At 39.9% G+C, this 12,424-nt stretch overlaps 1 protein-coding gene across 4 annotated transcripts in view; it reads right to left on the reverse strand.

Annotated features, from left to right (window-relative positions):
• si:dkey-172j4.3 (diacylglycerol kinase delta) overlaps positions 1-12,424 on the reverse strand; it is an 87,215-nt gene that overhangs the window by 17,892 nt on the left and 56,899 nt on the right. For all 4 annotated transcript variants that reach the window (XM_039822109.1, XM_039822111.1, XM_039822110.1 and 1 more), the window contains 10 exons: positions 11,203-11,305; positions 10,536-10,695; positions 10,148-10,256; positions 8,331-8,470; positions 6,694-6,781; positions 5,118-5,209; positions 3,524-3,623; positions 1,708-1,773; positions 316-487; positions 125-223 (listed from right to left, as the gene is read on the reverse strand). In XM_039822109.1, coding sequence (XP_039678043.1) covers positions 125-223; positions 316-487; positions 1,708-1,773; positions 3,524-3,623; positions 5,118-5,209; positions 6,694-6,781; positions 8,331-8,470; positions 10,148-10,256; positions 10,536-10,695; positions 11,203-11,305 — 1,129 coding nt within the window. The remainder of the gene's footprint in view (positions 1-124; positions 224-315; positions 488-1,707; positions 1,774-3,523; positions 3,624-5,117; positions 5,210-6,693; positions 6,782-8,330; positions 8,471-10,147; positions 10,257-10,535; positions 10,696-11,202; positions 11,306-12,424) is intronic.

A 12,424-nucleotide genomic window follows, 5' to 3' on the forward strand; every position in this document is an offset into this window, starting at 1 on the left:
TTCTGTAGACAAAATAACGCAGAAGAGTTTTTAAAAATGCTGATGTTTTTCCAAAATGTACAAATTTTGGCGTATGTCCCTTCACCTCATATCCCTGCTGAGTTCAAACTAAAGGGACACTTACGTGGCTCTGCATCCTTCAGCTCCTCGCTGTTTTCTCTTTTGATGGAGGTCGAGGACGACATTCTCTGGACCTGCGTGTGTTGGTTCTGCTCATCCACCACTGAAACCATGACGCCGGTGAACTTAATACAAAACACCCGAGGCATGACTGTGTCAAAATGATACCAAAAGAAGAACAAACAAATAGGTTACCTTTCTCGGCCTGTTCGATGATCTGCCTCAGGGCTTTCTTCAGGCTGTTGGCCCTGAGCATCAGCTGCTCCTTGGACCGGTATGTTTTACCCTCTGAACCTGACTCCCCGCCACTTTCGACAGGGCTTGAGCCGCCACTCTCCTGGCTGGGCACCGAACCAGCTGGCACCACCTGGATGTGAAAGGAAAAGGAAGAGGAGACATCCTCGTACTGTGGGAACGCTGAAGCATTGTCACATCATCATTAAAGCATCAGTGTTAAACCTGAAAATGTCTACTCATTCATAAATCCTTGCTATCCCTGCTCTGTGGAGCCTTATAGTAGTGCAACATATCTCACTCTTAGCAAATAGAAGCAGTTTAATATTAATTTACAGGCCATACTGAGGGGGCAGGATATATCTGTATTTTATTTATCGGATATAAAATGATGGTCGGCGCGAAGCTTAGTGCCTTTCCCCTTTTATTGAGCAGCAGGTTGAAATCATACTGACATTTTGAGGGCTGTGTTATTTCTTTTAGAGCACTGACTTCAATCTGTGAATAAAAGACTCCAAAGGGAGCAGAGACACAAAAAGCTGTATGCTATTTTGTTTTTTTAGCTCCTGTGAGAAAACTTAAGATGTGTGAAAAAAACATCTACTACTTAAAAGGCTCAGGTTGAATGGGGGGGGGGGGGTTAATACTCTCTAGTGTTTCAACTGAGAAGGAACACTTTATATCCTCTCTGAGCAAACAACCATTCAGTATCTCAGAAATGCAGTGCGCTAGAAAACTATTCAACTTCATCATGTTAAGTGGAAGATATTTAAAACTGACATTTTGTGGCTTATTAATCACCCTTAATCACCAATGATGCCAAACAGTTTAAAACTAATGAGCTTAAATGAACGCCAAAACTCTCCTTTAAAAAAGGTTGATACGGATAATATAAATAAATTCCAGGATAATGGACCGAATAGTCCCCAACAACAAAAACAGAGTCAACCCACGACTCCTCCTCAAAGTTGAAATATTTCTATGAGCACTTAAAAGAAAAGTGATGTTTACCTTCTGAGATAATCAGAATATATTTAAAGAGGTACAACTACATAGTATTTAACAAGTGAAAAGATAAGAAAAATGCCAGTTTTACACAGAAATCTATCTTTTGCCTTTAGGCTTTAAACAAATTTCATACATCCATACAGTGTTAGAGCACTGTATGGATTATAATTTTATCCTTAAACAAGCAGGTTTTGTGCCATTAGTCACACATTTTGTCACTTGTTCCAGACTGCTCAAATCTAAATTTGGTGCACAACACTTCAGCTGTTTTGGGATTTCAAGGCTGCACTGCAGCGATTGCTAAGACTATAATATTATATTGATTAGAATTCATAGTGTTTTTACCTGAGCCTCTGCTTCCTCACTTAAGGCCTTGACGAGGGAATCAAGCTTCTCATTCAGCAATGCACACTGGGAGAAGAGACAGACAGAAAGATATTTTTATGGTTTCTATGGTTCCCTTGCTCACTTCCAAATCATATGAGGGGTGCAAATTGTGAGATAAAATAGACACCAATGCTAGGTAGAAGTTCATAATTCTAATTTTTTTGCGGCTGCATTAATACATTTGGCAAACCACTCTTCCTCCCAGCATGACTCTCTTTGCAGTTTCAAACTTGTAGGACCTTTGTCTGCTGGTGACCGACTGCGGCTGCTGTAAATACGTATTTTAAAACCCCTTAACATCCCAGATTTCAATTCTTTTTTCTTTAGATAGCTTTAAGGTTGGAAAAATCATGTCTGACAGCATCACATCAAAATCAGCTTGTTCCATTTACTACATGATGTACTAAAGTAAAATATTAAAACCCAATGACTCCATGCTGTTCATGGCGCACCGTTCCATCAAATGGAAATATTTTAGATGCTTTTATGCACATTTCCACAGATTTAGTACATTTGGTTACTTTGGAATCTCCATTAGAATTAAAAACTAGAACTACCGCCTTCCGGTTGTATGCCTCCGCCAACCAGTCAAGTTGCAGTTTACGTCAATGTCTGTCAAGACTACAATACATGTAGTGTAGACTTTGAAGCAATTTGATAAAAGGTACAAGTGTATTTTTTGGTGAAACGTGGATGCCAATTCAATATCCGACAAAAAAATTTAAGATTTGGCAAATTTTAAATTTTGGAAAAAAAAATTTGAGTTGTGAACAATGGCCTTCCTGTCGGTATTCTATTATTTTTTAAATTAAGAGAAGGTAATTATAATTTAAGACGGTTCTCTATCTTTGAAACTGGTATAGGGAGGACTAATGTACATTTTAGATGTGTTTCAGTTTTGGGTGTTAAATTATGGAATGAACTTAATGATGAGTTGAAAGTGTGTACATCTCTGTTGAGTTTCAAAAATCTTAAAATAGTTAAGGGTTATGAAGTAATTAGATTAAATGTAAAACTACTAGGATTATATTCAAATTTTTAGTTTAATTTAGTTTTGTTGGATTTCTGGGTGATACTAAAGGGATTATAGGATAGGCAAAAATAAGCCTTGGCATCAGCCTATTCCTTTTTCGGTTTAGCTACGGTGGTTGACCTTTGACCTTTCTGATATAAAATGTCATCACTTCATAATTTTATCCTATCAGACATTTGTGTGAAATTTTGTCATAATAAGTGTAGGAATTGTTGCGTTACGGCCCAAAGCACATTTTGCGAGTCCACAGGCACAGTGACCTCCAAAATCTAATCAGTTCATCGTTGAATCCACGAAAAATTCCTCAAGACGTTAATGAGAGATCCCGTTCACAAAAATGGGACGGATGGACAAACTCGGAAACATAATGCCTCCAGCCACGGCTATCGCCGGTGCGGCAACATAAAAACAAGGTTTCAAATGAGTTTTGAAATGGCAGCATTTTAGCCACAGGGGTGTCTTCCACTCTCACCGACATCCACACCTCTACTTTAACACTCATGTTTACCCTTCCAGCTTCAACTGCTCTTTTAACTGAATTCATGTGTGTCAAATTAATAGAAAATATGGAGGGAATAGTGACACTTGGCTTTCAACACAACTATTTCTGTCCCACTCTCTATTATACAAACACGCACGCACGCACGCACACACACACACACACATACACCTACACAGCCCACTAGTTACAGTTATACAAGCTCTTACATAAAATTATTGCACACACACAAAACCATTTACCTTCTTTGCCATGGCATCTGCCTCCTCCTTGTTCTCTGTTGCTCTCTCGTACGCCTTCCCCACCTCCGCCACAAAATCATTCACCGTCCCACACAGAAACCTGACGGAGGGGGGAGAGAGAAAGGAAAACAGAGTGTGTGTGTGTGTGTGTGTGTGGGGGGTTGATTAAAAAAACAAATTAAACAAATCAGCAGAGTAACACATTTCATGTTTGGTGATTCACCGTGCAGTCACTGTGTTTGGAGATACCACACACACACACACACACACACACACACACACACACACACACACACACACACACACACACACACACACACACACACACACACACACACACGTTTCATCGCCGCCTACCTGCCTGTCAGCTAAGTCGCCTCCACACAGTCAGTATTAACTCATAGCTGTTACATTGCTGCTGCATGACTCAGCGGGGAGGTTTCTCCAAACGTACACAGCTCTCGGGCATTTGGTAAATATTGGTTCCTTTAAAATGAATATTGCTGCAGATAAAACACGTCCCTTATATATGAGCTGTGTCCTCTTGTGTGCTCTCGTAGGTGTTTATTTCCAAATTAATTATCTGGAAATTACAGATGCATGATAGCACTCTGTTCTAACTAGTTTATGGTAGTTTTTGAAAGGCGTGCGCTCAGTCTGCTGAACATTGTGCAAATCTCCCTTCAACTTGACGTGGCAAAAGTGAAACGGAATCAATCATATCATTGCCTTACTACAGGTGGCAGGGTGTCGTTAGAAAAGTTGCACAATGCATTTTGATTGGTTGCAAACTTACAATGGTTGCCTCGGAAAACATGTAAAGTTTTATTTCGATTGGAGTGCAACTGCCTACACCTTGTACACCTTAGTATAAACTGCCGCCATTCTTAATATAACAACTTATTAAGATCCCAGGTGAAACTGCAACTTACAACAACTTACTTACAGTTCAATTTGTACTTGAACAGATATCTATTTTGATTTCCATCATGTGTTGAGTGTTTCTCTTGACCCTTGGCTAAATGAAACCGGTAAGATTTTAAAAATTAAATATTTCGAAGCAGGAAAGACACATTTTCTTTTTCCGACGACACCGGAGTTATGTTTAAAATTGGCTCAGAGTGTGCTGGAGGTCTCCACTACAATCGGCAACGGTTTACGCACGCACGCACACGCACACACACAGAGCAGTGGAGAAAAGTGCTCTGTAATGGCCGCTCGACTCTTCCCAAAGGAAGACTACTAATGTACTAATGCACTAAAGATGACCCTTAAATACTGATTCATCTGTCTCTTTCACTTACAGCTGGGCAGCACTTACTGTCCCCTCCGTTGTGTGTGTGTGTGTGTGTGTGTGTGTGTGTGTGTGTCCGCTCTTCCTTAGGGAGCAAAGCAAAAATCAATACTCATTGACCAGACACTCACTTGCCTCTTTTTGTCTGCCTCTTTCTCTTATCATCTCTCTTCTTTATTCTCCTTTTCCCTCCTAACTTTCACCCTGCCATCTTTATTCTCATTTTCCAGCCTTCACCTGCTTTCTCCTGGCTCCTACTTCCCCCCTGTCCCTGTTTCTGAAGGCATTCGTGGCACGTACTTGGCAGAGGAAATGACGTCACTGTGTTTGTCCGAGTCCAGGATCTTGGCGAGGTGGGAGGCCACAGAGTCTGCATACTGAGTGATGTGGACCTGAGAGAGAGAAAGAGACTTCAGACTTTTTTTTTTGTGTGTCGGCCCTCAGCTAAAAATTCACAACCTTTAATGAGATTTAAATACAGTACAACAGAGATCTTCAACATGGATTCATGTCATAACATGAATCCAATATATTACTAGCAAATATAAAATCAGCTTACTTACAAAACATTTTTGATACTGGCCTATAGGTATGGTAGTCACTAAGGTAGCCATCTACAGATACCGTTAATAAGGATTAACTGTGCCACATCTATGTTTAACATTAAACAATGATGTATAAAATCATGCCGACAATTATTATTTTAATAGCTTATGCACTAAAAAGGTATACAAAAAGGTGTTAGGCCGCCCCCACGTGTAATTGAGGCCCAGATTATATGCTACTCTATTTATACAATATGTGTAGTAGGGGGTACCTGCTCCATCTCCCTCAGTTAAGGGGTCCATGGCTTAAAAAACGCTGAAGACCCCTGCAGTACAAGGTTTGCTAATGGGATTTTGAACGAGCCTATTGCTAAAAAACTAAGTCAAATCTAATCTTGGTTGAAGGGTGTAGCATGGGCGAAGGAAGAAGCCATACAATGTTGGAGCTGATCCGCATCACAGGGCGGATACACTAATCATTTTTGGTTTTCACTAACACTGTGAGATAGTGCATGGCCTTGGCCGAGGTCTGCGCTTTCCCGAGTGCCCTTCTAGTTTAATTCTTAGATTATCAAGAAATATATTTTATTAAATATATTTATTTTGTAGATAGTTTTTTTTATTTTTTAGATTCTATGGTTTCTACCCTGTTTATGTACAAAAACATTTTATTTTCCCCACTTTATAATGTGTGTTTGTCATTCAACCAATGAGAAATACTCAAATAATGTGATTTTACCCATCAGTCATCTGAAAACGTTGACTGGAAACAGAATAAAAGACAGAACAACTCTAAATCAATATAGCACCTTCTACGTACTTGCAAACCAACAGCCCACAAAAAGACTATTGCGGTCTGCCCTTGCTCAAAAGACATGACTGGTGAAGGTTTGGTGTGCTGTCATTGGCTGTAACCCAAAAAAAAAACTTTTTCAGTTGATTGGATCAGCCTTTAACTTACTGACAAATGACTGATGAGAGCCTTAAAGTCTTTAAACTGGAAAGAATCTGATCCCTCCGCTTAAATTATCCATCTGAGTAATGAATGAATTAGTGGTGAGAAACTGGCTATGCAGGTGCAGAATCATGCTGTAATTTTAAAACTACAGTATGCCCTTTAACTACCAGACAGATTTTGGAGTTGAGAAGCAGCTTTTAACTTAATATACACTCCCTGTGGTTTAGGTCTGATTGCTTTAGCTGCCAGCTGCCAGACACAATTGATTCTTAGTTTTCGAAAATAATTTCTTGGAGCTTGCAAGATCTGGCTGTGTGGGGCTAATTTATGGACACCGTCACCAAAAGCAAACAGCTTCCTGAAAGTAATTTACCTGCAGAGGAGAATCAAGACTGTCGTCTTCTTTCACTATCGGTGTGCGTTTAGTGGTGGCAGGCACCTCGTACGTCATCACACTCCATCTAAAAAGACACACAAAGACACACACCGATGTCAAGCATCGGAGAATAAACTTTATTATCAGCTAATCAGATCACTATAAGGACAGGACACAGGGAATTAAAACATGCAGCCTGTATGTCCTTTTGCTAACTGTGATTGTGCCGCTGATAAAAACACCACAATCCATATATAGTTCAAGGATCAAGAAGTCAGTTAACACCTGCAAAACATATGTAAGCTTTTTTCTTCTTCTTTTTTTTTTACCTATCTGAATTATGTACTAAGGAGTAGTTTGACATTTTGGGAAATATGCTTATTCACTTTCTTGCCAAGAGTTAGCTGAGAAAATTGATGCCACTCTCATGTCTGTATAGTAAATATGAAGATACAGCCAGGTTAGCTTAGCTTAGCACAACGACTGTAAATGGGGGAACCAGCTAGCCTGGCTATGTCCAAAGGAATGTGCCTACCAGCAACTCTAAATTTATGCTTCTGCGAAGGCTCCATGCAGAGCTTCCTCCGTAGCCTACGTAAGTGGCCTGAAGTTTATACTTGTGTGTGCGTCGATCTCTTTAAGAGATCAGCAGGGCCGGCGTGTGTGTGTGTGGTAGAGCGAGTGAAAGAGTGACGGCAATTAGCTAGAGTAGCGACTCTAGAGTCATAGTGAGAGAAACAAAGTGTCTCCCCTGTGTTTTCTGACCACGGTGGGAAATCTGGAGCAGGAAAAGTTAACCCTCTCCTTGATTTCATGTTGTTTATGGAGAATTAGAACCAGGAAATGAGTCGGGGGGAAATGCAACGCTACCAAGCCACAGCCGAGTGACGTGCGTCGTGTAGTCACATTTTTCGAGAGGTGCACGTCAGGCTACGGTGTAGGGTCCGTATTATCACGTACCTACGTACATAGCCACGGCGTCGATTTAACGCAGAAGCATAAATCAAGCTTTACGGTAAAGGGTTATATGCGGACTATTTCTTGGCAGGGAGCAGTGTTAAGCTCTGCCAAAGACTGTTTATGAGGTAAAAGAAGCACCACTCCGTAACACCTCTGTACAACCACAAGTGGACTTTTTTTGTATTCCTAACCACCCCAACAGAGTGATAGGCTTCTCTCTAGCTGATTGTGTTACGTCAATGTCAGGACTTGTATTCTGTCAGTCAAATTTTCGTTCATATCAATAATTTAAAGCTTATGGACTTTACAGTTTTAAATGGGGGCCTTCAGTATTTTGATCAAGTAGCCTGTGGAAAAATAAGGAGGGATGAATTTTCAGAGCTGCAGCAAGAAGCTAGATGTTATTTTGAATGTTTCTTAAGAATCTTTCCCAGAGGTATAAATAGAAATAAACAGCCTTTAGTACTTTTAGGTAATTATCTTTGTTGCTTCTACTATTGCTCGTTACTGTCTGCTGCCCTTGAGAAATAAGGAAGGATCTAAGGAAGATCAAATTCGTTCTGTTGGGATTTCCTCCATCATCCAGTTCTTTCTCTCTCTCTCTCTCTCTCTCTCTCTCTCTCTCTCTCTCTCTCTCTCTCTCTCTCTCCTTCTCTCTCTCTCTCTGGTCTTACCGGTCCAGCATTTTGGTGGTGGCTCTCTCCAGCTTCTCCAGGATCTGCAGCAGCTGAGCGTCGTCGTCACAGAGGCCTCCCCAGCCCAGAACCCGAGCCAGGTCGTTACCTGTGCCCAGAGGCAACACGCCCAGCTGGCACTGTAATGTAAGACAATATGTCGTCTGCAAACAAATTGATTGAATCCAATTTTCAAATGATTTATGTCTCATCTTTCTAAATCACAAAGAGAGTAAGCTACCACTGTAAGTCAGATACTACAGATTTGTGGGCACAAATACAATTCAGATGTTTAACATGGACTCTCTTTATTCTAAAACAAACACAATTATATCCAAACATTAGATCTGTATTCTCTTGGTAAACATAAGCACACTAGTTGCAGTCCTTACACTGCTATTTGGGGACACAAATATGAAAAGTTAGTTATAAATTAAATTATTATTAATCAAAATATTCTCTTTATTTTGGGTTTCAATTGACAACAGTAGACAAGCATTAAAGGAATGCAGGTGTCTACTGTGCCAATCAGAAGAAATAGATAAAAAAAGGTTCTTTTGAATTATGAAATTGCAAAAACATGGTAAAATATATAATTGATCACTTCTGTCAGAATCCTACAAATCAGAGGAATGGGTTTGTTACACAAGTATAGGATGGAGATGGTTATCAGATTATTAGTTCCTCCTCAAGGACAAAAAAAATTGTTTTGAACTGTAACACTTTGCATCATAAAGACAAATAGTCTTTAGATTGTGATTATAGAGGCAAGGCAGAACAACGTGAAAATCTTGAGGAAAAAAATGTGAGAAAGATCATACTGGCTGACACATCATAAAGTGTTTAATCTGATATTACCTGAAAATTATTCAAACTGATTTGAATGCCACTTACGTATCTAGATTAAACACTAATTTGAAAATTAAAAAAACATGTTATCCGACATGCCATTCATTGATTTGGATTACTTCCATGACATTAATGAATTAGTTTAGTTAATCAGTGTATCATTGGTCATTTTACCCATTGCCACTCTCACTTTCTCTTTGACCCTGTCCTTCCCTGACATTCTTTTATTGTGTCATTTCTCTTTCTCTCTATTTCCTAATTCACTTCCTTTTTGGCTTTTGAGTCTGGTCCAAATGTTACTCGCCTCATGTTCAACACTATTTCCATTTCAGGTTTGAGGACAACGGACAGCAAAAGCAGGGTTTTACGGCAGTAAGCATGATCGGTCCGTGTACAGTAAAGGCCATGAGTCTGTGCTACCTTATTTGACATAAATCTATGTGTGTGCCTGTTATTTCTGACAATTTGATAAACAAAATAATTATATAATGCTTGAGTAAATAAAACCCCAATTAACAAAACTGGTTAATAAAGTGATATCACTTTTTAATAAATCACCAGGGGAGTCCGGTACAGCCTGACTCTAAAACTGAGATTAACTCTCATATTCAACTTTATGTTGTGCTTGTTCAATGGTTGTTTGGTAAATTGCTCTTAAACAAATTTAGAGAGGATTTGAATTGCTATTTTTATTCTCAATGCTTATCATTTTGGCACTGTTTGATTTTCTTTTGGGGCTGGCTAAAACCTCTTTGGGGGATGCCAACAGTTCAGTTCCTCTATGCAAGAAAAACCCTGAAAAGGGTTACAAACTGCGACCACAGGTGGAAAATACTTAAGTTCTAATGTTTTTTTATAATTTGCAACATGAGCACAAGAGGTAGCTTTCCACTTTCTCTTGCCCAACAGCATTCTCCAGTTACCTTCAATATTATATCATCATCCTTCCTCCTCCTCGTCGCTCTCACCTGTTTATGGAGGTTGAGTTTATCCAGCTCTGAGAGCACCCAGCCCACGCTGCCATCTCCTCCGCACACCAGGATACGAAACGTCACAAACTTCTGGAAAAGGCGCAGGCTGCAGGAGGAGGAGAGAGTGGGATGGGATGGGAGGATGAGGAGAGGAAGAGGAGGAAGCAAAAAGCACAAAATGTTAAGAGGCAGATGTCATGAAAAGGCAGCAACAGTACAGCATCGGTACATGCATTAAACCAGTCGTGACAAACTAGAAACTCCCACTAGTGAAGCAATCAACTAGTAGAAAAAAGGGCTGTTAACAAGTAAAATGTAATAATTTTCTGCTACAATTAAGCTTATTATTTCATTAATAATTGAAGTACTAAAATGTAGTAAGTACCCGAGCTCTGGTCCTCCATTCATCAGGTCAAAGACTTGAGCTGGGTTGAGGAGCTGCTTGAATTTGCGGAGGAACTTCACTCCCTGGTTATCTCCACTTTTGGAGTTGACCAGGACCAGGAGAGGACTGGAGCACGACGCTGAGGTGGCCTTCCAGAAGCCTGAAAGGAAATCAAATACGGTAACAGGTTTTGAAAAATGAAAATACTAGAAAACTATCTAGCTCACAGATTCAAGTCCAAATGCTGGCAATCATGCACTGTTCATGTTGAGAAAGCTGTATTTGATGGATCCAGAATGCTGGAGAACTGGGATTGTGTCAGAATTGTCCATTTCTAATGACAGATACCTTTTTTGTGTAATTTGACGTAATTCTTTGGCTGTTGTGTTGCAAATATTTGTCTTTTCTTCAAATTTCTACTAGAAAGGTTTGTCCAAGCACGATAGAAGTTAAAATGTTCATGTTGGGTTTTTAAAAAAAGGGTAATGCAGGTAATTTGCAATGTGGAGGGGAAAGGTGACATTCCTGATCTTTGAACCTACTGTACATGCAGTACTATGAAGAGCCTGTGTGTGTGTGTGTGTGTGTGTGTGTGTGTGTGTGTGTGTGTGTGTGTGTGTGGTGTGTGTGCGTGTGTGTGTGTGTGTGTGTGTGTGTGGTGTCATACCGTCTGAGTCGATGCTGTTAAGTGCAGTGGGAGGGATGATTGACACTCGATATTGACCCAAGGGACACACCTTACCCATTTGTTCTTTACAGCTGTTGTGGACCTACACACAGACACACACACACACACACGCACACACACACACGCACGCACACACACACAAAGTCAGTGGTCACCATAGTAATTCTATATTTCAGTAGAAGCAGAAAAGGTCATTACATCCCTCTGAAACCCACCAAATGTCAGTTCTGTAACCTTTACAAATACCACTCTGATTCATTTGTGTATGTGCTTCTGTGTGCGTCTGCTGAAGATCAGACTTATTAATGTGTGTTCATTTGCTCTAAACACTTGCTCTAAACACTCAAAAGCAATTCAGCCCTTGCTAAGTGGAACTGTAAGACAGAGTAAGGTTACATCTCCGTGACTGTGTCTTAAAAGACAATTCTACTGGACCGTTTTTGAAATGAATGCTGTCTTGTTAACTCATGCTGAAGTGAAGGTTGCACAGTCCATACAATGTAGCTTTATTTTGCCTTTTATTATATGAACTACAGCAGCATAATGCTTTGGTTTGTGTTTTTTTTTTTTTTTGTCTTGCACAGGAACATTTTTCTCTTGATGTTGCTGGAGGCGGTCAGAGCATCGGGTCAGACTGAGATACCCCGAAGCTGACAGAAATTAATCTCCCCTGTTTCATTCCTCATTTCTAACCTGTCCTCCTCCTCTTCACCTTGAGGATCTGGCTGCATCTTAAAACTTAACCATAGTCAGTGTATTACCTACAGTAGATGGCAATTACACGGCCCCAGTAATTTTACCTCACAAAACACGAGAGTTGCTGATTTACCGCTGCCTAGATCAATTAGTTTGTTTGTGTTGTGTGACTTTGGAGAGCGAGTTAAGAACAATAAAAAAAGTTTGGGAGCACATCTCACTCTGATTGCACTGAAAGTCACAATTTCCTGTGCGTACATCAACATGTCAGATTGTTTGGAGAACAAACGAAAGAAAATGTTATCTTATGTATCAATAATAATGAGATATTCCAACTTCTACTTCATACAGTTTTAGCTCAAAAAAATATATACTGTGTATATTGGAAACTGCAGTAAATGAAAACATTTTATGTTAACCAGTGACAAATGTACTTTTGTTTTGAAGGTAGTATCACAACCCTTCCTGTTTTATCCTCGATAGTTGCTTTGGCAGTTAGAGAGCT

The sequence above is a fragment of the Perca fluviatilis genome, chromosome 14 (assembly GCF_010015445.1).
Source record: "Perca fluviatilis chromosome 14, GENO_Pfluv_1.0, whole genome shotgun sequence".
Taxonomy (NCBI): domain Eukaryota; kingdom Metazoa; phylum Chordata; class Actinopteri; order Perciformes; family Percidae; genus Perca; species Perca fluviatilis.